At 39.7% G+C, this 27658-nt stretch overlaps 1 protein-coding gene across 1 annotated transcript in view; it reads left to right on the forward strand.

Moving 5' to 3' along the window:
* nav1a (neuron navigator 1a) overlaps positions 1 to 27658 on the forward strand; it is a 107131-nt gene that overhangs the window by 49983 nt on the left and 29490 nt on the right. Inside the window, exon 10 of the mRNA XM_028452225.1 lies at positions 907 to 1239. Within this exon, the coding sequence (XP_028308026.1) occupies positions 907 to 1239 (333 nt within the window). The remainder of the gene's footprint in view (positions 1 to 906; positions 1240 to 27658) is intronic.

Below are 27658 nucleotides of genomic sequence, written 5' to 3' on the forward strand. Positions count from 1 at the left end.
ACGCTCGCACACACGGATATCAGTCCGTCGTGTGAAAAAAGTGTATTTATTTTCCTTGTTTGCACAAACTTGGTCAAAGCTGATTCCGATTGTTCTAAAGCAGTGTTTCTCAAATGGGGGTACGTGTACCCCAAGGGGTCTGCGATGGCACTACAGGGGTACTTGAGTGATAGAGAGAGAGGAGAAAATGAACAAATGTGAGCATGAAAACTATGGGTTTTAGTTCATAATCATAATAATATTGATGGAAATGATCTTGATTAGGACATGAAATGAAAATATAAGAATCAGTCTTGGTCCCACACTAGGTAGGAGATGACCAAAAATCATAAAAACTCTAGAAATGAATCTATTCTAAAGGCACTAAAGCAGTGTTTTTCAACTTTGGGGTTGTGACGCCATGTGGGGTTGTCTGGAATTTGAATGGGGTCGCCTGAAACGTCTAGTAATTGATAAAAAAAAATAATAACTGATAATAAAAATGAAATATATTCTTTAAATTTAAAACAACACACTTTACTTTCACTTTCTCAAATATAAATTTCATAACAGAGCTGGCGCAACTTGTCCTTAATCCTGGCTACTCTGTATTTGTAACAGTAAAACAAACGAATTATAGAAGAAAAAAGTGTCTTTGCATGGGGTGGGTCGCCTGAACTTTTTGATATCAAAGGTTTGATATAAGGTCACGATCCAAAAAAGTTTGGGGACCACTGTGCTAAATGCGGTTTAATTCCACTTATTTATAAAATTACATAATTTAAAATTTTTTATCACTATTACTGGCATTCTGAGGAAAATGTTGTAGTCGAACAAATTGGATTCAGAAATAAGAGAAACGAGGTACTTGAGCCAAAAGCCCAAACCCTAAAATTCTCTAATTTCCTTTTCTCCCTCATTCCACAGTTGTGCGGAGGAGTCCACATGCTACGACAGCGACGATGCCATCCCTTTCTCCATTTCCAGCCTGTCTAATCGATCCTCTCCACTGTCATGGCGTCATGGTCAAGCGAGTCCTCGTCTGCAGGCAGGTGACGCTCCGTCCACGGTCAACACCCAGTCAGACGTTCCCCTGAGGATCAGCCACACCTCCAGAATTCACCTCGTCGAAGCCCTCAATGTTGATCCGTCCCTTCTGAAGGGAGACTACCTCAGTGACAGCGACCTAGGAGGAAAGAGCCCCATCGACGATAATAATGATGATGAAGATGATGATGATATCGGCGACTTGGAGAACGGGTGAGTCATATTATTTGTTAAACTGTGTGTTCCTCATGCAATTCCTTCCTGGACTGAGACATTGTTGTGTCCGAGTGAATGTGCAGTGTGGAGAAAACAGGATGTTTGTATCTGAATAATGATTTGGGTGTTATTTTGGACGTGCACACACAGCCTCCGGTTCCACGGTGTCAGCTGCCGCCCCCCCCACCTCCATTGTACAGCTGCTGCAGTTAGAAAGCAGCCCCCTGGCACAGTTTAGGAATGATGTCACCACCTATCCCGCCCCCTTGCTGAGATCATCCTGTCATTTAACCATGAACTTGCAGGTTCTACAGTATGAAGGAGCACTTTCAGCACTGGCTCACCAGGATACGCTGGCAGAGATAGAAGTGCAAAAAGTAGCATATTACAGTCCGAGAATTCGACTTATTTTAGCAAATATCTCCTTCAGCTGATACATTTGTTGACGATTACGGTGACCGACATTTTTTCCAATCACAATTAAATTTACGAATATAATTTTCCCCGTAAAATTAAATTACAATTGTGTTCTAAATTACTAAAGTTGAATTACAAATAATCACAATTATCGATCCTTTAATAAATAACCATATCAAAGGTGACCTTCCTCTTGCGGTAGCTTTCTGTTAGCATCTCGTATGATAACGAATCAGTTTTAATCCATATCTTAAATCAGCTGTAAAATGCAGTTGTTTTTTACATGTTTTTCATTTCTTGGTTACCTAGTTAGGCTTCCTTATCAATGAAAATATTGGTATTAATATTTTTGGTGTGGGCGTCTGAGCCTTTTTTCTGTCAGTAGACCCCTGGATTTTATTAGATTTTTTAATAGTAAAATGATCCTCAAGAAAACTGACAGGTAGTGCGAAAAGTTGATATGAAACATATTTTAATAATGGTTAACTACGTACAGTACAGTATGTGTAAGCCATAGAACTGTAGCAAGGCTCCCCAGTTTTGCATTTCATTAAATTGTAAATGTTTTTATATAATTTTATATAATTAACACACACACACACACACACACACACCAATTTTGACTGTCACTGTAGAATCCCATTACCGTCTGTTTCTGGATACTGGGAGAACAGCTTTTTCTTAGCAGGTCAAAGCACTGACCAGCATCAATTACCAGTATTCTTTCCTGCCACAGTTTTAAGCTGGTGGGGGTAAGCTACATCTGTCAACATCCCTGGCTCAGGGCAGTTCAATACCATCTCTCAAGGCACTTATATTTATACATCCAATGTTTTTTTATCTGAAGAGCTGCATCACTTCATCACCAGTGCATCGATGGATCAATGTCTGACTTATTAACGACACGATCACTTTGTAAAATAACGTTTTTGTCATTTTTGTGAGTCTATGTGTAAAGTTGTATTATATTGTAATATAGACAAGCTTATGATAGTTTGCAGAATGAATTATGTTTGGTTTTTTTTCTTGGATTCCATTGCCTTCGTTTTTTTAAAAGATATTTAAATCTTGTTGCAATAAGAGGGGATATGCGTTAAAAGACACAGGATCCACTTTATGCTATTAACTCAGAGAGCAGACGATCTCAACACAAACTCAAACGGTACATCTCACTGTCACGCCCTTTGAACATTCAAACAGGAAGTGTTGACAGCTCAAAATAAGTGTGTAGCTGTCACCTGGACTGGTACCATCTATTGTCAAGGTAAGGCTTTTGACCAAAGCAACTAAAGCTTAAACTCCTTTTCTTTTTTTTCTTTTTTTACCAGTAATAATGCTAAATGTTATCTGTTGTATAAAATGCTATTTAAATTTTTAAGGAATTGGTTTTTGCTTGTATCAAGAAAGAGGAAATGAAACAAGGGAACTTAATGTCCTCATAATACTGTAAATATGATGATCATATTGCAAAACACACATTAGGTAGAATTTAACTGTCGTTGTAAATACCCACTTTAAATTGCTTTTGCTGACAGTTCAGTTTTTGATGAAATTCACGTAAAATGGTCAGTTCATAACATTTCAGTAGATTTCTATAGAGGATGTGGTGTGGGAACGTGTCTGTGCCACTAGAGGGCAGAGCAGAGCTGTGCTTTGAGCCCCATGCTGTTTCACTCCCCTGTGTCTCATCATTTATTACTGTCTGCTCCATAATGCACACAAGGTCATACAGAGGTCAGCGCCCACTGTCATATTTCACCCCAGCATCTATAATATACAAAGGATTTCTCCCTTATACATTATATATAATATTACACACATACAGTTGTTGTTTGTGTGGATTATCGCTTTGTTCTGTTAAAAGGCAATGAAAACTAGAAGGTAACAGTGAGAGATGAGAATATACAGCTTTTTTTTGGGATTTTACCAAATCCAAAGAGTCTGACTCAGTATGTGACTCACTAGAGCTATACCGTAAAAAAAAATGATGAGTCACATTCTGAGGTACTATGACTGTACGGTCCAGTTCTCTCATGTGTCCTGAGTCATAGTCTAATGTTAACTTGTGTCTCTGATCAGTTTCCCTCACATCTGGATTCAGAGTCCTCCCAACTTCCCTCCACACTTTCACTCACGCACACGTCACTGTGCAGGAAACATCAGGAGGGGCGACCAGGAGAAGGTCATTCCCCTCAGAAAGAGTGTGTGTGTGAGATAAAGCAGTTTTGATTACTAACTATAAACACAGTATACATTTTTATTTTATTTTGTAATACGCAATGTTCAATCTTGGTTAAGACTAAGGAGGTTTCAGTGATTTCACAAAAATAGGCATTTTATTTACAATAAATTAACTAAAGTTATAGCTCTTCAACTGTTAATTGTTTTAATAGTTATGTTAAATGAAGTTGATTCTAATATTACGGTACTTTTTTAAATTTTTATGAACTTTTTTTTAGATAACACTGGGTTGTGCTGGAGGTTCATTTCTCTTAAACATGAATTTCTTCATCATTGCTTGGGCATCCATATTTGATATGCATTGGTTTTATTCATTTACATTTAATTTTTTATCTTAAAGGCACTAAACCTTTTTCTCTGCTGCTGAAAACAAATGTATTTGGGTATGAAGTTGTTTTGTTGATTGATTCTTGTCCAACTCTTGACATTTTTGTCCAAGTATTTTAATTTGATGTATTTTGTAAAATGTAAAAGTGACTGCCCTCTATGGGTTGAAAGTGAAACCTGGCTATTACAATTAAAATTTTGTTGCTATGTGATGTTTTGATGGCTTCTTACATCACGGGCCACCACTGTTGGCTCCGCCCCTCCTATAAAAACTACCACCTGTGGACTCTACAATCTGTTGTGAGGAGAGTGAGTATAGAGTGGGTAGTTAGCATAGCATAGATTGTTCTTTGGAGATTTCATAGTATACACTGGGCGTGTCTTAACTGCTTTCAGAGCTCCGCCCATAATCAAAGGCATTTTTTGAATTTCCAGCCTTGGGTTTAGTTACTCTTCAAGTGATGTAACAATGGTGTTGTATTTTGACACATTGCAGGCATTTCTTTGCACACATCAGTGAGAAAACTCTAAACAGGAAACTCTCAAATCTCCAACTTGTTTAGTCCTTTTCAGCAACACAATGGTACTCTGTGGTTGAAGCAGAACCCATCTCGTTATTTCCCTTTATGGTCTTCTTCTTCCTCTTTCCATGAAGATCGGATGACGCTGAAAAAACAACACAATATCACATTGTCATAACACTGTGAACAAGACGCCTCGTGTCTAGACAAGAACAAACAGCACAAGGCACGTGATTGTCAACAGTCAGCGACTCTTAACCAGCGGGAGGAGTGTGTGAATGTCTGAAATATCCCAGGAACTACGACACTGAAAGTGATTCTCTGCGTTGGGATTCCATCACTCTTCAGTTCCTGTGGTCGTAGGCGACTGCATTGATTGCCATTGTTGTTGTCGGAGTGCTCATAATGGGCTTTGAATGCTCATGCACACGTGTTGACAATTAGACACGAGTCAAGCGCGGCTAGTTTTCCGCCTGGCTAGGCATCGCTGCTTCAGCACTTACAGGAGAAAAGGTCCCCCCCCTCCCCAGCTTTGGGGTGACATATTTGTAAACACACAGTCACCATGGTTACACCGTGGGGACAATATGGTTCAGTGCTTTCAATAAATGTTGTAATAATGAGCACACAGAAGTAGTTGCCTAGAAGTTTCACTGTGAGGGTGTCTTTTGATTTAGTGCCATAAGCCTTCTAGGAAAGCAGAGGTGAGCGCTGCTGGTTTTTCTTTGGTCCTCTGCAGGGAAGAGATCAGGAATGTTTTAATAAAGAAGTAATGCATTGTGAAAACAAATGATGTCTTGGACTGTAATATTTGGTTCTACTGAATCTTTTGAGATGTCCATAATGCACTCCCATCTCTCTTAATGCCAGAGGTGAAAGTATTGGATTGCAAGTACTCACGTTACTGTAATTGAGTTGCTTTTATGGGTACCAGTACTTTTTTGAGTATATTTCTAAATCAGTCATTTTACTTGTTCTTAAGTATGTTTTTAAAGAAGCAATTTGTTACACTTTTACACCCAACCGTCACTGAGTAAATTATTATTTTTTGTTTTTAAATGATCAACGGACATTGCGAAACTACAAAAAATGAAATGATTAGACAACAATCAAATGCGTCACATCCTAGCCGAACATAATGTACGGCGCCAAAACAGCATTGAATGCAGGTTATTTTCTCAGTTTTAGAGCTCATAAATGTAGCTATACTCAAAGCCTGAGAATGTTGTTATTTTAAATTGAATTCATTGGTGTTAATTTCTTTCAAACCTTTTATTTTATACACATGCCTTTGTGGAATGTGGTCTCTTCCTTTTAGTTTATACATGAGCTGTTTACTGTATGCAAGGGAACCATGGCAATATCTATTACCAAAATTAAACCATTGGGGAGAATGTAACTAGTAACTTTTACTTTCATTACTATTTAATTGAGATACTTTTTACTTGTACTTGAGTATTTTATGGATGACTTACTTGTACTTGTGCTTGAGTACAATTTCAATCAAATACCAGTACTTCTACTTGACTAGAATATACCAGTAGTCTTTATACCTCTACTTATTGCTGAGTCACTCAATGAAATCTCTCCCTCTCATTGTTTATCTCCTGTACTTTAATTGTTCACATTCACTGGAGACTGGTTGTGCACTGTTACCATCTACTGGTGACCAACAAGAACTACACAACCACCTTCACACACTTCAGCCGACTTCCCCCACATCTGGATTTGACTTTACATGAGATGGATCTACTCAGTCACCAATCCTGCCTTGGTCCTCAGTGGATACCTAAAGGTATTCTTTCAGATCTCTACCCTGTGACTCAGGCTGAGGTCCAGTTTCAGGCACACCTACTATGAAAACAGTACGGCCCTTTCCCCTAACTCTATGTGCTGTTATTACGAAAGCTGGGATCAAAGTGTGCCAAGCTTTTTTTTTAAAGAAAGAGTTGCAGAAAATACCCAAAGAAAGCAAAACACAGCTTTACTGGTAAAAAGGTGAATGGGCCTTGGGTTTATTGGGGCTCTGAAAACCAACAGAAAGCAGCAACTGTTTTGCAAAGATATCATTTTAATTCAGAATCCCGGATTTTGACTAAACGGTGAACAAATGAGCAGTCTTCATTTCTTTAAAAAAGAACATCTTCCTTTGTAACTGCATGGTCTCTTCTTGTGTGAACTGTGTCACTGTACCAGTAAATGCTTTTTTGGAATCAAGGCTTCTCTGGTGCTCAAAGGTGTTTTTTTTTTAAATTGAAAAATATTTAGTGCTGTACTTGTGGCAATGTTTGCCAATTTTTCCTCCTCTTAATGCCTGATTCCTTTATATTTTAACTGTGATTCTTCATAATGAGCATCAAACTTGTTGCTAATTACTGACAATGTACTGTATAGCATCCTCACTATTGTTTTCAATGTCCTTTATTAATACAGAACAAGTCTTTGTCCAATAAATCGTCTCCTAAATGCAGAATACTAAAGGCTCAAACATACTTGCGCGGACCCCGCCAACTGTCCGCTCTCCTAATAGCTTACATACCGCGTAGTAGTTTCCATTAAAATCCTACATGTCCCATGATTCTTAGCGATTCTCTGTTGTCCTTGTACTCCTGGGACATGTTTTAAAGGTGTCGCTACTGTTGTATATTCATAAGTTTAACAGTTATTAATTAAGTTTAACAGTTATTAATTAAGTTTAACAGTTATTAATTGACAAAAATAAATTAATCACTGTAACAGTGAACACAGCGCCCCCTGCTGTTAGTCTGACTCCGAGGGGTTATACTGACTCCGAGGGGGGCAGTTTATGCATCCTCACTTTCACTTTCTTTAGGAAATGCGGTTTGTGTAGTTAAAATAGTTATTTTAAGAATATTTTTATGTAGTACCCTGTGTGTGATAATTAAGGAAGTCCATTTATTTGTTGTTGTACGATAGGTATGGGTGTGAGTTTGCATGTTCTCCCAATGCATCTCTGGAGGTTTCTCTTGATTAGACGGCTGCGTCTCAGTATGTCATTTTGTGGTTTATTTAGATTATATAGTGACTAGTCGTGTTTTTCATTTTGAGTTTGTGTTTGTGATAATAATATAGGCCACACCTTGCTTACCTGGCTTTTAACTGGGGGACTCCAGCGCTCTGCTTTATCCACCTCAAGTAGGTGCTAATGCCTGTTCTTTTATTTACTTTATTTATTTTTTTAATGCCTGCTAAGCGTGGTTAAGGAGATTCTAAGCCGGTGCCTCTTCGTGCGGCTCCTCTGTCCGCTCAGTGTGGCGTGTAATCAATTACTTTTTCTGTCAATAAACCTTGGAACACATTTCCTTTGTTCCAGCATGGATCCACAAACTACTAAATAAAATGCTCAATGGAAACAAATACACAAGAACACAATTTATGACTCAACCAGTGTTAATGCAATAACATAAATACATCTTTTAGAAGTAATTTACGTTCATTTTGGTTGCGGCATAGATTTCCTCTCAGCCACTGTTTAAATTGACAGACCATGAAACTACATTTTGTGTCACACACCAAGTTCATAGCAGGAGGCTAAATTTGGATTTAAACACACAGTTTATCCGCGTGGCTGTATTCTTCTCGGGGATGAGGTAACTGAGTCCAGATGTCACTGCAGGACGTCGCTGACAAACAGTAATGACATTAATCTGTCAGCTAAAGTGGCACAGATGCACCCTTACATTTACCAACACGCACCTGCTGAAGCGCACACACAATTGCACAAACGTATTAAAAGATTTAGCGATGTGCAACATATGGGGCTTTTGGGGGATTTGCAGACCAAGAAACCTGCTAACACCTCATACTTGTACCATATTTATCCTGTGCGCAGATGCAATTGGATATTCAGGGTTTATTAGTTATTACTAAGGGGACTACATTGCATTACATTACTGTTTGTAAAGAAAATATTGTTCTGTAGTATCTTAAATCTCTTGTTCTCCTCACACAGCGACCTAGATGCACACACACACACACGGGTGTTAACATTTAAGCTGGTTGCTATCAGATATCGCCAAATGCTTGATTTCTTCGGGGTCGGTCTCTGTGGATACAGTTGGTTTGACTACAAGCCATTTCCTCATTGTGAAAGACTGTTGAGCAACAAGCACATGTTCTCGATTGGATCTTGGGAACAACGCTTACTTCCCTTGGAAAGCGTTTCCCACAGCCTCCTTTGGAAAGAGAGAAAAGTTTAGAAACGATGGGAAAAATCTGAAATTACCTGAACACGATTTCTCATGAGATGTATTTTTATAGTATTACAACTGCAGTCATTAACTCTTCTCAGTCGCATTGGGATATTGAAACACAACACTTCCTTGCACCTCCCCAAGTAAATGCCAAAAACACTGCCACGGTGCTGTTGCCCGGACGACCTTTCATGCTGAGGCTTGATAAATCCCCATTGAGAAGCTATGGCATAATCCTAATCCTGGGCTTCCTCTTGAGGCAGGGTTTGGATAAACTAGAGATGACTCAGGGATTTGGTCAAAAGTCTGCCAGTGTAGGGAGTGCTTGTTTAGGGCAGTTGGAACAGGCAATGTGCATGATTTGTGGGTTTGTATGAGAGAAAGTGTCTGTGTGTGTGTGTGTGTGTGGGTTTGTGTGTCTAAAGGACGCCCACATAGTTCAGAGGGGTGTGTTACCATGTTAACAATAAAAGCAATGAGGGGGAACAGAGTGTGTTAGTGTGTATGTGAATGGCCCCAGCTTCTTAAATTACAGAGGTCAAACGTGTCACCGCTTTTGCTCGATGACCAATTTCATCCCATTTCCTTGAAGAAAAAGAGATAAATCCTGCGCTTCCTGGATGTGCCTTAAAGTCACCAAATTTTTTGCCTCCTGATAAAATCACACACGACCTACAGAGGAGATAAAACAGACCAATTGACCTGAAAACCACAGCTGATGGTGAACACGATACTAAAGTATAACCCAGTAATATAAACCCTATAGATGGAGCTTTACTAAGTCCAAAAGGTCAAACTTTTTAAGAGTTTGCCAAAAGTACCAGATTCTTTTCTTGACTCTAAAAATAACAACAAAGATTTTTGCGAGCTCTAACGGAAGTCTCCCTGGAATGTTTTTATAAACTTTTCCAATTGTTTTACAAAAGAAGTACACAAATGTTAATATTTTTAAAAAAAATAAAAAAATACCGAATCAAGCTTTGTGTAATGAAGTCATAAATAATATCATGTAACATATAATTCAAACCAGTCTGTTTTCAATAATAATATGAAAAAATACTTATATATTTAAGATCCCTGGCAGGGGGACTATTTACTGAAATCTTGCGATTAGAAGGACACAAAACTCTTTAGCATGTTAAACCTAAAAGCTGTTGTTTTTGGCTCTGTATATCCTAATCCTTCACTTTAGATAGCCCTTTAAATAAATGCATCTCTGGCTATATCCAGAGAGGCATTTATTATCTCAGTGCAAGCATTAGAACAAAAGTAAAAATTCTATATTGTGTTGCCTTATAGCTTTTAAATGTGTCCTTTTTTTCCACCTGTTTCAATTGGATTAAACTCATTGTTCATCATTTTGAACTGAGGGTGGAAACTGGAATACCAGAAGAAAAACCACACCTGCTCAAGGTGAACGTCCAAACTCGAGCTTTGCTGAACGTTGAGCATGAAAAATAAAAAAAAACATTTTTCTCTTGGCACTCAAATAACTTTATTATTATTGGTTTAAAATATGTGATTGCAAATATCATGTCACTGTTATGAGTTTGCAAGAAATGTCACATTTTTCACCTTATTCAATAATTGCAAATTTTGTCGCCACTACAATACATCATGAGTAGTTTTTACTTATTAATGTAATAAAAAAGGTGAGATTGGTTCCGAGTGAAAGTCCATCACATGAATATGTGACAAAATCTCAACCCCTTACTAGAAATCAGAATCAGAGTGTTTTACTGGCATTGTCGATGAACACAATTCACAACTAGGAATTTGCTTTGGCTTACAGGTGCTTAAAAAAGGTGCAATAACAAACAATAGAATAGAATAGATTAAATAAAAATAAAGAAATAAGGCAAGCACTAATACATTCTTGATAATAATATAATATATATACTAAATAAATATAATATAATAATACATACAATAAACATGTTGTCAGTGCAGGTTAGACAAAATACATCAGTTTTCATTTCCGAACCCATACAAACCTTGTAACCCTAACCCCTATAACCGCTATCAACAACCATAACCATTATTGCAAAAAAATGTCTCTCAATATTGTATCAATTTATTTATTGTTTGGGTCAATTTTTGTAATACCAGGTTGGGCTTTTGTGCTGCCACCCCATCACCCACTGACAAGCACTCACATCATTCATATCCTCCCACTTCATCTGTACAGCTTCTAAAGTACATGCTGAGTTTATCTATAGGGGGTAAATGAACCTGCATAATGAAGAACTAGCTTTTTTAGATGCTTAGGAAGTTAAAGAATCAGAGTTTGCTCACACACACACACACACACACACACACACACACACACACACACACACAAAAGATCCTTGAAAGTTTAACAGAGCATTGTGAATTGGGCTAGTACTGGGAATAACAATTGGCCTTCCTTCCCTCCCATTGACTCCTACTGTGTTATTCTCTGGAGTTGTTTCGACATTGGTCACACACTTCTTTCTCTTCCCTCCTGCCGTCATTCTTTCACCACGTTGTCCTTTTTATCCCATCTTAAACACAGTCTTTCAAATATATGCTCCTATTTTAATTCTAACAAAAGCCTCCTTGGCTCCAAGGAGTGCAGAAACTTTTAGAGCAATATGTTCATTCTTAAACATGCTGTTGCCGTATGTCCATGTGATTCTTAATGAATTAAGCCTGTTTAATGTTGGTTTCCTGAACAGCTCCACTTCATGTATTCACTTCAAGTAGAGGTTTAATAGAACTAATTTAGTTGCCCAGGTCCTGAAAGTCTGTTAATTAAACACAAGGGTGCTTCTTTAGACTTTGACTGACAGAAAGCTTCTAAACTTTTTCTGTTCTCCCTACTAGACTGGGCCTGCAGTCTGGTTTTTCAACTAGGGTTTGGTCTTATGCCAGGAATGAAATAAAGGAACATCTATATCTCACAAAGTTTAATCCAGGTCTGTAACTTGAGTAAATCTTTGCAGTAATTTTCTGATCTGTGTGCCAAGTGCCTGGTTGTGGCCTCCAAGAACTAGTTCTTAAGATTTAGTTCTTTAAATTGCTCTTAGTAAGAGGCTCACTGAGATCGTAAGATTAAGGGTTTTTTTAAAGTCTTCAGACATATGTTGAAGGTCGGTAGGGATATTGATAAGAAAGTATTTGACAGAACTGCAGGAGAGAAATCTTTAAAAAAAAAAAAAAAGAGCTGATGTGCTGGTGAATGTGTTGAAGTAACAGATGATACATTGTGTGTTATCAAAGCAAGGAGGGAGGATGCAGTGATTTGTGTTATATTTGTTGATGTTTAATATGAAGCTCAGTCCGAGCGTGCGTGTGTTTGTCTGTGTGTGTTCCTCCTTTGATAAGACGGGGGGGGGGGGGGGGGCGAGCTTTCCCAGGTCTTCTGTCTCTTTCATCAGTGAAGGAGTGACAGGTTCCCAGGGTCATATGGATGACCCTGCCTGTAGATTGTCATTACACAGTTACATCACCACCTAATTATACCTGCCTACTGCACCAAAAAAAAAAAAAAAAAAAAATCACACGCATACCCCCTTAAAGCAACCTCTGTGGTCCCAGTTCCTGAGGAAAGGAGGTTTGCAGTGAAAGAAGAGACATCCTTTGATGAGCAAATAAACAGAGAAGGACTGACAAGGCATGTCTGGACATGAGTCAGTGGTCAAAGTAGAAGTAGAAGCTGGCCAGACACACATGCTTACGCAGTGCAATGTCCAACTGAACTAACCTCAACCAAAGAATTTTAGGATCAGTGGGAATAAAAGTTTACGCTGACTTAAAACTGCTACTCACGAGAATTTTTTTATCAGATAAAAGCATAGTGTATACCTGTTAGATCAATAAATCAAACATCATTTACTCTATAAAGAAAGGACTAAGGTTGAAAATGTGTTTTCATGTCCAACATAAACACTCCATTTGACATTTAAGCACATTGCATGGTAGGGTGTGGAGTCGCATAAACAGCTTCATAAAAGTGAAAGTGTTTCTTCACTAGCTGTGTTTCTATTACGCTTGGAAATGAGCAAAATCTAAATAGCGCAATAGAAACTGGTAATGGAAACACCTGAGTTTCGAAAAACACTCCAATATCGCGAGAATGATTTGACGCTTTCATGAGGACGAATTTCAGACGTTTCGATATTGAAATGTGTTGCAAAAACGCCATGGAAAAGTTTTTTCTGCAAATACACGTTACAGAGCGTGACCTACCTGGTCACGTGACGTGAGGTGCCTGGTCACGTGACCACTGCTTTCTGAGAAAACATGACATGGTACGTGTAGACAGAAGAGGAGCCTGGGACATTTCATAGCATTATAGTTAAAAAATATTACGGACACATCAGACGTCAAACAACAAAGAAATACAGAGTGTTATAAGGAGGTTTAGAGCTTCCGTCTTTCTGCAGCGAAGTTTTGTGGGACTAAATTTTATGAGGGATATGAGGCTTCAGCCCAAAATGCAGTTATACTTAGAATTATCGCTTTTATTTTGCGAAAATGTGTAATGGAAACTCAGTTACTCTTTCCGTGATTTCTTGTATTTCTTCGCCAGACAAGTAGGTTTGCTTCCAGCGTTTCACGTGGTGTGAGAGTGAAGTCAAAACACTTCAATGCATCCATCTCTGTGACTCCACATCCCACAATGCACTGCGCGAAAATGTCAAGAAACGCCACGGAGCATTTACGTTGGAGACTGAAACAAACTTTCCACCTTTTTCATTTCTTTTTGGAGTAAATTAGGTTAAATTAATTCATCCATACACTGATTTTATCTGGTTGGCAGCTTTAAGAAGGATTTTAGAGAGAGAAAACGAAAAAGAGTCTGTCTTTGTGGTGGCAAAGAAACCGTTTTTTATGTCCAAGAGTGGCAAAGGCAACTCACACCTGCACGCTAATGTGATGTGCCAATCACACACGCGCACACATACACACACTTGTACCCACATGCCCCTGGTACAGAGAGCTGTAGTCTGAAGAATCCTGTCGTTGTTCTCTTTGCTCTCAAAAAGAGCAAGTTAATTATCTCTCTCTCTCTCTCTCTCTCTCTTTGTGGGCATATTTTCTAATCTCTCCATTTCTTTCTCTTGTCTTTCTTTCTTTACACATTTATTTTCCTCTTTTCTTGACTGAAAAGACACTGTGAATTATCTCTCTTCCCCTCCTCTTTTCTTCTCACCCTCTATTCATTCATTGAACTGATCCAGCAGACAGACACATCTATTCACAGGGGTCCACTCTGTGGTTAAAGCGTTTAAACACCACTGGATGCAGCAACAGGGCAGAGCTTTGGGGCGAAGTGGATACATGATACCCACTTTATTCCTGCAAGGTTCCAAAAGCCAATACACACACCGATACAATAGAAACACTAGGGTTCATTTAGTCTCCCTGCTTCATTACATACACATTGAGGGCTGTTTATGTTGCTGATGGTTTGGCTATTAGCCAGTGTTTAGTACAGACAGTGGGTGAGTGTAATAAATCAAGTGTAGAGAGATTTTTATATATAGCATTTGTTAGGGTACGCTGGTCCAACACTGGTATGATAAAAAGATAAAAACTACAACATTGTTTGAGGAAAATTATATGCAAAGTTTGCCACCAAATGTAATTTAGTCAAAAGGCTTCTTTGATGAATGATTTGTTGTACATCAAAGGAGTTCAAATGTGTTATTTATATCTACCATGCAGGTTAAAGACTGAAGTCAATAAAAGGACATAACTGTAGTCCAGGGGTCTGCAACGTTTACTCTCAAAGGAACCATTTAACACAATGTTATATAAAGAAGAATTTTTTTAAGTTAATGTATTAAGAAGGTTGAATTTTGATAACGCATGATCATGCTAATTGCTTATTTCTTGCCACACATAAAGCATGCATATATAACCGGACATTGGTGGTTAAATGAATCTGTTCCCACACAATTAAAATCTCTGTTTACTTCCAGAATAGTGGTTTTATTGGTTTAGTTTTCTTACCAGGGATGGAAAACTTAAGGTTAGCCACAGGTGCAGGAAAGTTGATGGTCTGCAGATGTTGTAGGAGGTGAAAGTAGGAAGGTGCTGAGTCATTGCACAATGTGATTTATTTTAGGTTAACAAACTGTTATTTTTTATTAATCATTAATAGCCTCTGTAAGAAAATAACTCTTTATTTCAATAGTTTTTTTAAAGCTATATGGAGCCATTGCATAAGAGTCAAAGAGACACATGAGGCTCCAGAGCCACAGGTTGCAGACCCCTCCTGTAGTCTAGAAATTGTACTTCAGTGTTCCGTTTAAGAAATTTGTATGGGCAAAAGATTTTTAGACTCAATTTAGTTACTTGTGTGCAGAAAAAAAAATCCACAAAACATGAGCACTGCGTGCACAAAGTTACAGAACTGAACTCAAGTTAAAACGCGGTTTATTAAAAGAAAAAAATTACAGAAAATGAAGATTGGATTTTTTTTCTTTCTTATCTTATATAATGAAATTTGACCAGTAAATGTAACAAATGTGTTAAACTTATAGACTGAATATTTAGAAATACATTGTGAAAGATTTTCTAAGCCGATGTTCTATGAAACCCATACATTATCAGATTTATGAATGATTTATGAGTATTTTACAGAAATAGTCATAATGCACGTACAAGTATATAGTGCGGTCTATTTCAGCAATTCTCAACTGGTGAGTCGGGACCCAAAGGTTGGTCGCGGACCTGTACTGGGTGGGTCGCGGACAGTTGGTCAAAAATAAATACGTAATATCTCTCATGATGGACTTGTCTTTTATTTTGAAAGAAATGTTTCTTTTGACAGGCATGTTGTGAAATGCATGTTGCAGAGGAAAATATATAGATTTATATTTTTAAAAATATTGTATGTGTTTCAACAGCTATTTTTGAAAAAGTAAAATTAGTTGGTTGGATTCTAGAAAAGAAGAAGAAGAAAAAAAAAAAGTGAGTCGAGATTTCATGACCGTGGCAAAATATGGGTCCTAGGGTGAGACCAGTTGAGAACCACTGCTGTATTTAGTGCAGTTTACAGTTTGTTGGTACATGTGTGGCAGCTTTAATTTTTTACATCCTGACACGATTCATTTTTGTTCCTCGAAGCTTTCAAAATGACTTCAAAACCGGATAAAAATAGCCAAAATCAACAAACAATCTACAGAGATAGTTTCAATGCAACTTGCAAAGCGATGTGTTTACAGAAGTGGAGTGAAATCGACAACAAAGATCCATACGAGATCGGGGGAGGGGAATGGGTGTCCGACGTAGATACGTTCCCAGCCATTTTTATCCAGACATTGTAAACTATCTAGTGAACAGTGTAAGGTCCTACACATTGGATGAAATGAAAGCATGTAAATCTGTCCCAGTACAACTTTTTCATTTCCGATATGATACCAATATTGCAGCCTTGCGTATTGGCCGATACCGATATTTATCCGATACAATATCAGCATGAATCATACATACTTTTATTATTTATATATATATATATATATATATAATAAAAAAATAATAATGTGTGAAATGTTAGAAAAGGCTTGATCAAGTGATGTTACTCAAACAGAGAACAATAGTCAGCAACAGTAGTTATGAGAAAAACTGACCCATTTATTATTAATGAATTGCTTACATACATTTTAACCTTCAACATAATATCTAGAGTATTCTACAATTGAATAAAAAAAATCGGAAATTTGAATCCAATATCCGATGTCCTTTTTCTGGCTGATATCGGACCGATATCCGATATCGGATCGGGACGCCTCTGAATAAAACTGTCTATTTTTGCTCTGTTTGACAACCCCACACAACGCATGTATGCGGCATGACACAACGCTAAAATCGGATAAAATTGGTGACTTGGATTACCTGTAAAGGTTAGAGTGCCACACAAGATGGCAAAGCACGCAGGAGATCATGAGAGTAGAAACCCATCTATTATATCATTTATAATATTGAATCTTAACTAAACAGCTTTACTTGCACACAGCAATGATTTTTGCACTTTATGTGCATTTGGCCCGCAGACCGTATGTTTGACACCAATCGTTTGTGGTTCAGTGTATGTAAAAGATGCAGCTGAGCCTCATGTTATCTGAGGAAGGGGCATGAGGAGGAGGAGGAGGAGGAGGAGGATGAAGAGGAGGAGGAATTTGGGGTGTAGCCCTTCTGTCAGAGCCTCCCTCCCTTCACACATCCACTCCCTCCATGAGTGGGAGTGTGTGTGTGAGTGTGTGTGAGTGAGTGGAAGCACTGCAGTCACTGCTGCTGACTCGTACAGGCGTCATAGGCTCAGCTCCTCAGCAGGGAAAGCACCGGGAGGACCGGGTCTGCTGTACAGACACCTGCAGGATTAACGGGACCGGAACAAAGCGTGAGACCCTAAAGATGAGCGGACGGGTTCTTCACGGGAAAGCTCTCCACAGACCGGGGAGGACGATGCACTTTCTGTCCAGGTAATTGATCAGTCTGAATGTGACTGAGTGCGTGTGATCGAACAGAGAAACGTGGTGAATGCGCCGTGCGTAAAAACCAGCAGCGCGTGCGTCTCATTCGTAAAAGTCCGGCACGTGTCTGTATTGTGTTTCATGTCTGTGAAGTACAGCATGTGTCTGTGTCTGTGTCGGTGATGGAGTCACATTATAACATCTATGCGCCAATTCATAGAAGGCTGAATCAGCCTTCTATTGTGTGCACGTTGCATCCAGCTGTAGCTGTTAAGACGCGTTAACAACTGAAACAGAACCAATGTGCTCCACATTTCATGCAGTGGAGATTGGATCGTGCGTAAAATGCATGGAAGTGTTTGGTGTTGCATCCAGTGGCTCCATCAGCTGCAGCAGGTACTACTGTAGTGTGTGTGTGTGTGTGTGTGTGTGTGTGTGTTGGTGGGTGTGTTCCTATCGATCCGCTGCAGGACCAGGACTGCATCGTAGGCAGCATTAACTGAACGACTGACCTACATTGGGAATAACGCCTTCCCTCCATATAGCTGCTGTGATTGGGTGAATTACAGTAAATCTCCTGCTGATCATCTTTATACACACACATTACATAACTCTATGTCTTATTGTGGGTTCATTGAGGCCGATTAATGAGTGATGGATTAGAGAATAAGAATAAATTGCCTTTCTTATTAACTGAAAAATGGACAGCAGTGCATTTAGATCCCTTAAAACAGTTGTGTGTGTGTGTGTGTGTGTGTGTGTGTCCGTCCGTCCTCTGGAAATAAGGGGTGGGGTCTTAAAATACATGTGCAATAATTTTAGGCTGCAACCACACCAGTTATATTTATCAAGAGGTTCCAATTTCTAAAAAGTTTATAATAAACCTATAAAGGTAGTTTTATATTGCAAATTACCAGTGCGATCAGATCAAAACCTGTCATGCATAATCCTGTTTAAAGCTGCATTAAGGTACGATCAATACTCAAGTGTAGCATTGGTAGAGTTGTCAAAAAATGGGAAATTGGCAACCAAATGGTCCAGGGATCCACATTATGGTAATTCTGTTTAACGTCATCAGCAAATTGGTGTTACTTACTGCATTTAGAAGCTTGTGGCCCCTGACGGTCTCTGTGGGGGTTTCATGATGTCAGTTTTCATTTGCTATGGATTAAGATACAAATCCAACCAACATTCGTAAACAAATATTGGTTAACTAAGTCAATACCCATTAAGGCCCTTGGATATGTGGGGTTTTCTGGACAAACTCCAGGGAAACTATGACCAAGTTTACTGCTGTTATCTTAGGTTTTCTATGGGCTAATATGCTATAAATAAATATTACTGGACCAAATGTTGAACACCTGGTAGACCTATGTATTAACCATTATTCTGAGTTCATCTGTTGAGTAAAAATGTCAATACTTCATGAGTAAAAGATCATGTAAATCTGAGAGCATGGGGATTTCGTGCACCATATTATGATTTGTATTTATTAGGAAAGGACCAGTAGACTGAAAAACATACCAATAAGTCACAAGAGTCACATTAGGGGCTCCCATTCACATACCAGCATGCTCTCATACATTAATGCTCCCCTTCACAGGCAGCTGGCGATGATGAGGAACAAAACATGTCCTTTTACTTGTAATACACTGTATTTCTTTCTCATAGTTTTACTGTGTTTCTTGAGTGTGTTTTATCATTCAACCTTACTGATATCAGTTCAGTCTGCAGTTCTTCCTCTTGTGTCGCTGAGTTGCTACAAATGAAAGTTGACCGTCTTCACTGCAGCTCAACTGATGTTGGTGCCTTCGATATGAGTGTGTGAAATAGGGAGGTGTGAAGTTCTCATCACAACTTTGCTGATTGCAGCCATGAAACCTTTCTATCCTGTTTTTAAGCTATTTATTGTGATGGCATTATTCATTACTTTAATTAACTAAAACCACCACATGTTATAATATGAATAATGCTGGTTTGATAGGGCTCTTTCCTTTTAGGTTACTTTGAATTAGCCTGAACATGAGTTTTGATAATTTGCTTAGCATTAATCACTTTTTTTTGCATCCTATGACTTAAATAGAGCATTACGTAATATATTTTGCATGTTCATGTGGATTTTTTCTTAAGAATTGTACATTTTGATAGTCTTTCGAGATGACTGTAGTTGTAATTTGCCCTATATAAATAAAGTTGAATTGAATTGTATTAGTAACATGTCAAATGTATACAAAAAATGCTGTAATCCAAAGATTTAAATGGTGTACAAAACTTGAAAGTTAGGGCACGCAACTTTTTTTCATCATCATTGGGTTTTTTTTTAGCCAAAGTTCATTCTAAGGTTCAGTACACAGGTCACAGAAAAGAAAGTGTTGGGCTTTTTTTGATATTCTTTGATTAGTCTTTGTATGGCAGAAATACATGCAAGAAAATGGCATGGAAGGTTTTCCTTTTTTTTAAATAAAAAAACCCATAAATCTTCTTTTACTGTCACTAGGTCACAGAACATTTGTTAGAGGCCCCCGGCTCAAAGTGTTAAAATAAAATTCAGTCAATGCAGCGTTATCTTGTCTATGATAGTAAGTAGACGATGAAATATGATTCAAACTTTGATTTATATGCAGGTTCCTGCAGGGGGAGTCTGGTCTGTGGAGCTTTCGTACAGCGCAGACAGACAAAGATGCTCTTAGGATATTGACCGTGTGTGTGTGTGTGTGTGCGTGCGTGCGTGCGTGAATAGGTGAGTGGGAGGTGAAGGTCGACGCTGCTTTTTTTGTTCAACTGACCCCATAGCCTCCACTGATCTTTCATGTAAATGCATTAGAGCTGAGTGCACAGTTATCAGGGCCATTGTTGCACACATAACACACATCCTATAGATAGAAACACACTTAACTGTGAGTCCCACACAGCCATATAGGGCCATTTTATCTCTCTCTTAGAGTTGTATATGTGTGTTTAAGCAGACTGGAGGTTTATAAAAAAAAAAGCCTGATGAATGGAGATAATTTCAATTGACACATTTATGCGTACACACAATAAACTCACACTCTTTAAACGACATGATCCAAGCCAGAAGAGGTGCGTCTCTGTGTTTGTCACTGCACATGTGTGAGGACCGTCGAACATTCAACAGGCATCATGTAACCAGATCCAGAGAATACCTCATTTTGGTCTCCCCATATCAGTGTTTGCTGCTTTGTTTGTAATTGTGTTTTGTGTGTCTGAACAACTGTCCATTATACTCTAAACTTTCACCTGCTTTTAGGTCAAGTTTTTCACGTTAAAATGGAATTTATTAAGCAGCTGTCTGTTATTAAGCAATATAGACGAGAATCATTAAATTCCTTAAATGTTTAATATAAGAAGATTAAATAGATCACACCATAGTCAGCCAAAACCTGTTAATTTAAGTTTCAGTACAGTTTCAGGCTTTATTACTACAATAAATAAATAAGAAACATTTGGATATCTTGCCATACAGGTTAGAAAGGTGATATGTTTTTATTCTAAGGTAGCTTTGAAACAGCACTATTTTCACTGTAGCGACTCCCATTCTCAAATTAATTTCACAGTGTAGCTATTTCCACTTCCATGTCCGTTACCCTTTTTCATTTCATTTCTATTTCAGAGTCTTTCCCTTTAAAAATCACTTTACAGGCTGTAAAATTGTAACATGGTACCAAACATGTTTAATAGTGTTAATAGTGTTATATTTTTATGCTTCAGACAATTTACAGAATCTGGGAGGATCCTGAAATCACAGAATGAACTATAAAAATATCTGAGGCGGTGCACTTGTCACTTTGTGCACTAATCCTGGCTACTCTGTAGTCAAAACTTTAGGTTATTTACATAACCCCGATTCTCTGAGTAATATGAGTAAGATGTCTCACTATGGGATGCACGCTCTGCTGCAGCCCTCAGAAGCAACTATCTCATGACGCCAATCCTGATTGGCTTGTTAAACGTGTCTGTCTTCCACGGGTAGTCCCACCTACTATAAGAAGTGGAAGCGGACGGCACTACACCATTCAGAATAAGCACCACTTCTCACTCGCCCAGCAAGAATGGTTGTCTGGTGAAATATCTCACTCATATTACTCTGAGAACCTGGGTTTTGTCAATAACCTAAAGTTCTTTTTCATAATATTACATTCCATGTATCGCAATGGGATATGGTCGCTACCGTATTGCAGAAAACTTATCACGCGTACACCAGCCCCCAGGCCAAGCACTGTTACGACAAGGACAGGAGAACCGTTCGTGCCACTTACGGCAAGGACCAGCTTCTTCCTGGCCCAGGAATGCTGGGCTGTGCCGGCGGAGCTGCAGCCGAGGCCGAAGCTTTCTTGGGCCAGCCGGACATACCGTGTTGAGACGGCTGACAGAGGCTGTCCTTCCATGGATGCGCCACCTCTTCGAGCAGCTCAGTGAAGATGAGGAGTAATTGCTTCGCCATACCCCTGACCGTGGCAGTCCTGTCCCACTGGTGTGTGAATGTGAGAGTGAATGGGTGAATGCGCTGATATGTAAAGCGCTTTGAGACTGCTTCAGTGTGGTGATAAAGCGCTATATAAAATCAAGTCCATTTACCATTTTACCATTTACCGTGGGAAATCCTTTCCCCCACATAGCAGGACCTGGTGGTCTCAGCTACGACAGGGGGCCAGGGGATGGCTAGCTGGGCAGCAGCGTGTTTACACATGTTGAGCATGTCCGAGCCGGGGAGAGGGGAAGCAGGTGTGCTCCCCTCAATGAAGCCCTCCTATTACTCCTCTGAGATAAGGAGTAATATAAGGTGGTGTTTTCATCCTCCCCGCAGTCCAGTTCGAGGGCATCATCCTTGGCGGAGGGACAGCGGCCAGGTCGAGCTGGGAGCCTCAGCTTACCAGGAGTCGCTGTGGTCTCCATCAGAGTCCCCTCCTCTTCTCCCGCTGTGACGGCAGCGCTATGTGAGGGAAGATGGTGGTCACAAGCAAACAGGCTAGCTTGACATGCCAGCCATCTGTAGAGACTCTTAACTGTGAACACCACACAGTGTCGACAGGAGCCGGGGACATCGACCGCCAGCCGGGAATGTTCCAGCCCCAGGCAGCTCAAGCAGACATGGTGTGTCTTTGTTTGATATTTTGTTCCCGCATCGGCAGAGCCGAGTTTCAGAGTCACTGAGTTCGAACCCAACAGGTGCGCAGGCAGGGAGCCACAGTGGTTACGTAGCGTGCTAACACATGGCTGCTAGCTGGTGTGCTAGCCGAGGAGGGTGTGTTAACATCCTGAAACTCAACAGCCATGGTACGGCGTTGAGGTGTGGAGCCGGGCCGTTAATTGGAGTGCTAACTTCCGGGACCCGCCAGCCGTTGTGGGGCCTCAAGGACAGTGCTAACCGAGTGGGGGGGCAAGGTCAGCACTGTTTCGATCTGGTGTGACCGAAAAAGCAAAAATGCATCCAAAAACTAGTAGCGCCCTACAACAGAAGCTAATATAAGATCCGTCTGTGGACAGTTAAGCTAGCTAGTTAAGGACGTGAGATATGATCCGAGTGAGAAGAGGCGTTTGAATGGCATAGTGCTGTTCGCCTCCGCTACTTATAGTAGGTGGGACTACCCCTGGTGGACGAACACATTTCACCAGCCAATCAGGATTGGCAGACTGATATACTTGCTTCTAAGGGCTGCAGCGGAGTGAGACATTGAACGAAATATTATGAAAGAGAACACACTTTAAACATCATCAAAAATGAATTCCAAAATAAAAATGTTTCTGGGGTTAGCGGACATTTGTAATATGAAAATGGGGTCACGGCCCGAAAAAGGTTGGGAATGTCTGTGCTAGACCCTCAGCCACGTGTTTTTCTGAGAAAAATAACATGGAAATGGGTAATATGGTCCCAAAACATGTTTAGTCGGTGTCACATGGCTATTTTCCGTTTCATCATGCACCAAATCCCGCTCATCTGTGATTACGTAGAGCGAGATTTTGAACAAGATTATGAGTGAAATTATTAAGTATTAAAAGTTCTTTTTTTTTTTCAGTTTCTGGCCATGGCACATTGACTGGATTTTCATCTGCCATTTGTTTGCATTGTAAATACTGTAGTAGCTCTTTCACTGAAGCCTGTTGGCTTAGTGAGGCCACATAGAACTATGCCACAATACTAGTGTACACGCACAAAAAAAATTCTTACCCATGTCCAGGTTTGAAGTGGTTGTCAAATATGTTGATAGCCTGCCAGCTATCCAGTGTCTCCAGCTGGGTTATTGTGTAAGCCGGAGTACTCAGGAAAAACCTGCATTGTTGGTTTTAGTGAGCTATGGTCTTGGATTACTTTACCTGACTATCTCATACACCTTTTCCTTTTGATGCTTTGTAACTAAGTGAGGTCGCTTTCTTTCCCATTCAACAAGGTCATCAGGGAGACTTGAGAGGGAAACAACAGATGCTTGTAAGACACAGCCACCTACACTTTTTACAGGAGTCGGTGGTCACAAATAGGGCTCATTTTTTCACGAGGTGCTCCCTCCTGCAGTTTAGTTAGTTCTGCTGTTACATCAAAGCCAAGAAATGAACTACAGCCGCCATAACAAGCAGCTGAGGAAGAGTAGAAAAACACGCACGGACATGGAGATGTCATTTCCAAGTGATGAAGTAGTTGTTTACCAGGAAGTGTTGAAAGAGCAAAAAGATGACACAAAGTTTTAGGGTCCCTCTGAGATTTGTCTGATTTGCTTCAAATCCTATTCCTTCGGTTGGCATATTCCAATTGGGATCCAACTTCTGAACCTGTCACTGAATGTTTTTGGGTATCTGCACACTTGTGCAGTGGTATGCATTTATGCGAATACATATGTTGGAGGGTTAGGGAGGAGAACACTAAAATACACTCGCTGGAATGTGAAGTGTGTGTTTTGAGCAGCCTGGGGGCAAAGAATGTCTCCCAAACTCACTGGAACAACTTTAAGTGGCATGACCATTGTGTGTGTGTGTGTGTGTGCGTGACGTGTCCATGGGTGATGAAAGTGTCAACAGGTGATGGACATACATGAGGACTTCTCTGTATCTCTTACATGGAGCAACAGTGTGTGTCGGATTTATCTCGTCCATTGGCGTTGTGTTTGGACAACCTTTGGCCGGTGCTTTGTGGTGTTGCACAACAAAATCCTTCTTTTTGGGGTCCCAGGGTTCTGCTGGTGCTTATCTTCAGCTTTCTTTGAGCGCTAGGCAAGAGTAACCCCTGGACAGTGTGCCAGTAACTTTTATCATGTCCTTTTTTTAATATCTGCAGTTCTGACCTCTCTATAAAAAAACAAAGAAATGTGTTGTGCAAGACCAGATACACAAACAGATCCACTCTTCTGTGAGTCGTCGTGCTTGTTTCCAATTTAATCCTGAACTTTGAGATGGAAAAGTTTGAAATTCATTACCCCAAAAATGTTTGTCCAGTTGGAAACAGAGGCTATGTTCAGACGGCAGGTCTTAATGCGCAATTCTGATGTTTTGGTGATCATTTTTTGTGTGATTGTTCATATTACATATTAATCAGAACTTCTGTCAGTTTAGAGTATGAACTGAATGCAATCCAGAAGTAATCCGCATGAGCTAATGGAGAAATATGGAGGCCTTTGTGTGGCACCGATAAAGTTTCTGTACAACCAAAGTCGGCACCATTACAGTCGACTAATTTTAAGAAGACTGAAACCGAGTCATCATCCCCTCGACCCCCCCCCCCACACTTGTCCTTGGATGCAAAGTTTTGACGTTCTTCACATTTCAATAATGTATAGATCAAGGTCAGATAAATGCGACCTGGCCAGTAGCCTCATTGCAAAATATCAGATGCGTATCAGATTTAGGACGACATATAAAAGTGGCCCGAGTCGGATTTGTCCTGTTCTGATTGTCTAACAGATAGTACCTTTATTTAGTCTGCAGTCTAAACTTTGCAAACAGTGGCATGTTGTGCAGTTTGACATATTTGATGTTGTGAAGACAATTAGGAATGCAGGGTTAGCTGCAGTTTTCTGGATTTTGGTCTTTAAATACAGAACTGTATTAATTAATGACTTTAATCATGCAGATATTGCAGTTCATTATCTCCTCACTATATGTGCACAGTTTTGTTCCATTACTCCTTATGAACACTTAAATACCACTGTTGGTTTTCTTAAGTAATGCAACTAATAATTTCACTTCCCAGAACTAACCCAGTTATGTGTCATTACGTGTGGTTTTGTTTGTGATATCTTGTGTTTGTTCTGGCAAATTTTTCTGACTGCGTGTTTTTAAGTTCACACATCTGCTGCTTTCAGTCTGCAGCTCCTGGGTTTTTTTTTTTTTTTGTACTTTGTTTATCAAAAGCCACTTTTCAAATGAAATATTTGTGTGTGTGTGCACGTGTGGCACTGTCTCTTTCACAGCTGCTTTAGGTTACAGCAACCTGGAAGACGTATGCTTCATTTAAAAGTGGTACCTCCCTCTGACTCTCTTCCTCTCCTTCCTCCCCTTTCGTCCTCTCACTGGTCGTCCATTCTTTCAAACCAAAACATCCCCATGTGTGCCGTTAATTCACACAACCGTTATGTCAGCTGACGTGACTGGAGGGAGGCCAGAAGTAATTCTACCCCAGGATCCAACCCCTGCGCAGGGCCTCAGTGTGCCGGGGTTTCCCTTCTGAGCTCTTCCCTGGGTCTTAGCTGTTGAGTTGAGACCGGATAGCGCTCAGCGCAGCACCTCAGACTGACCTGCTCGTGACCACGAGTGCTGCAGCACTTTTCTTTTTCCTGGTCTCCTGTGAAGTGTGGAGGAACTGTAGATTTGGGGATGATTGGGTTACATTAGAGAGCAAAGATGTCCAAAAGTCTTTCCTGTGAGTTAAAACCTTAACCTATTAGGAGAAAAATACTTAAATGTCTCTCATCCCTAGTGAACAACTGTATGTGTAGAAAAAGGTGACGCTATCTAACTGTGTTATAGCGATATTTCTAAATGTCGACAAAGTAAAATTGTGCTTTCAACGCGTTTCCTATGAAGGTTGTTTTGGACTTCCGTGAAATCTCATCCCGCAAGACTTCGCTGCAGTAAGATGGATGTTCCAAACCTCCTTATACCACTCTGCATTACTCTGTTGTTTCACGTTTAATGTGGCAGTAATAATTTTAAAGTGTAATGCTAAGAAATGTCTTGATCTCCTATTCTGTCCACACATACCGCGTTATGCTTTCTCAGAGAGAAGTGGTCATATGACCAGTTACGTCACGTTCTGTGACCTGTATTTTCAGGAAAAAGCATTTTCATGGTGCTTTTGCAACACATTTCAATATTGAAACGTCTGAAATTCCTCCTCATGAAAGCGTAAAAACTTTTTAGCGAGATTTGAGTGTTTTTTTTTTTTAATTCAGGAGAAATAATACACACGTCTTTATTTCACTGTTTTTGTCTGTCGCTGCTCTCTATAGGACGGTTGGAGCTGTTCCCTGTTTTATTTCAGGAGAGTAAGACAGAGCAGAGCCAAGTCAACTCTCAGATGTGTTGAATTTCAGACAAACTTCCTCTGTCCACGCTGGGATTAAGGGAAAAAGATTCAGAGATAAATTGGCTGTGAAGAATTTCCTACTATGTGTGTTTTTCAATCCATTTATCTCTGCATTCCCTGGACTCATAAAATGAAGTTAACTGACCATTCAGGTGTTGTTTTCCATTCACAGAGCCTTTATTCACTTGGACACAGTGTCTGTTTCTGGTGGGAAAATTTAAACTTGGATATTAAAAGATACATATGTTGCAACATTGAATTGTTGCGTTGTATGTGTATCTTTGTAGAGGTGTCCCGATCCGATATCAACCAGAAAAAGAATATCAGATTTTATCGGACTGCATCTAAAATCACAGATATAAGCGCTCCGATAAAATTTGGTATCATATTGGAAGTGAAAAAGTTGTATCGGGACATCCCTACAGTATATCTTTGTCTATGTACGGTATGTGATTATGTGTGTTTTGCATTTTGTCATTAACCCTGGGACCACCATTGCAAGGTTTAAACTAAAGCCGTCAAAGCTCTAACAGTGTCTCTTCTGTTATGGCCTATTAGGGATGTAACCTCTGCAGGCACACACACACACACACTGACAGAGACACACACACACACACAGAACCTCATCCCTGCTCTGATCCTGACAAGAGATTGAATTAGCAGTAATTACGATCTCATTATCTCTAGCCCATTCTATAATCCTCTGCAATGCCTGAA

The sequence above is a fragment of the Gouania willdenowi genome, chromosome 7 (assembly GCF_900634775.1).
Source record: "Gouania willdenowi chromosome 7, fGouWil2.1, whole genome shotgun sequence".
Classification (NCBI taxonomy): Eukaryota; Metazoa; Chordata; class Actinopteri; order Blenniiformes; family Gobiesocidae; genus Gouania; species Gouania willdenowi.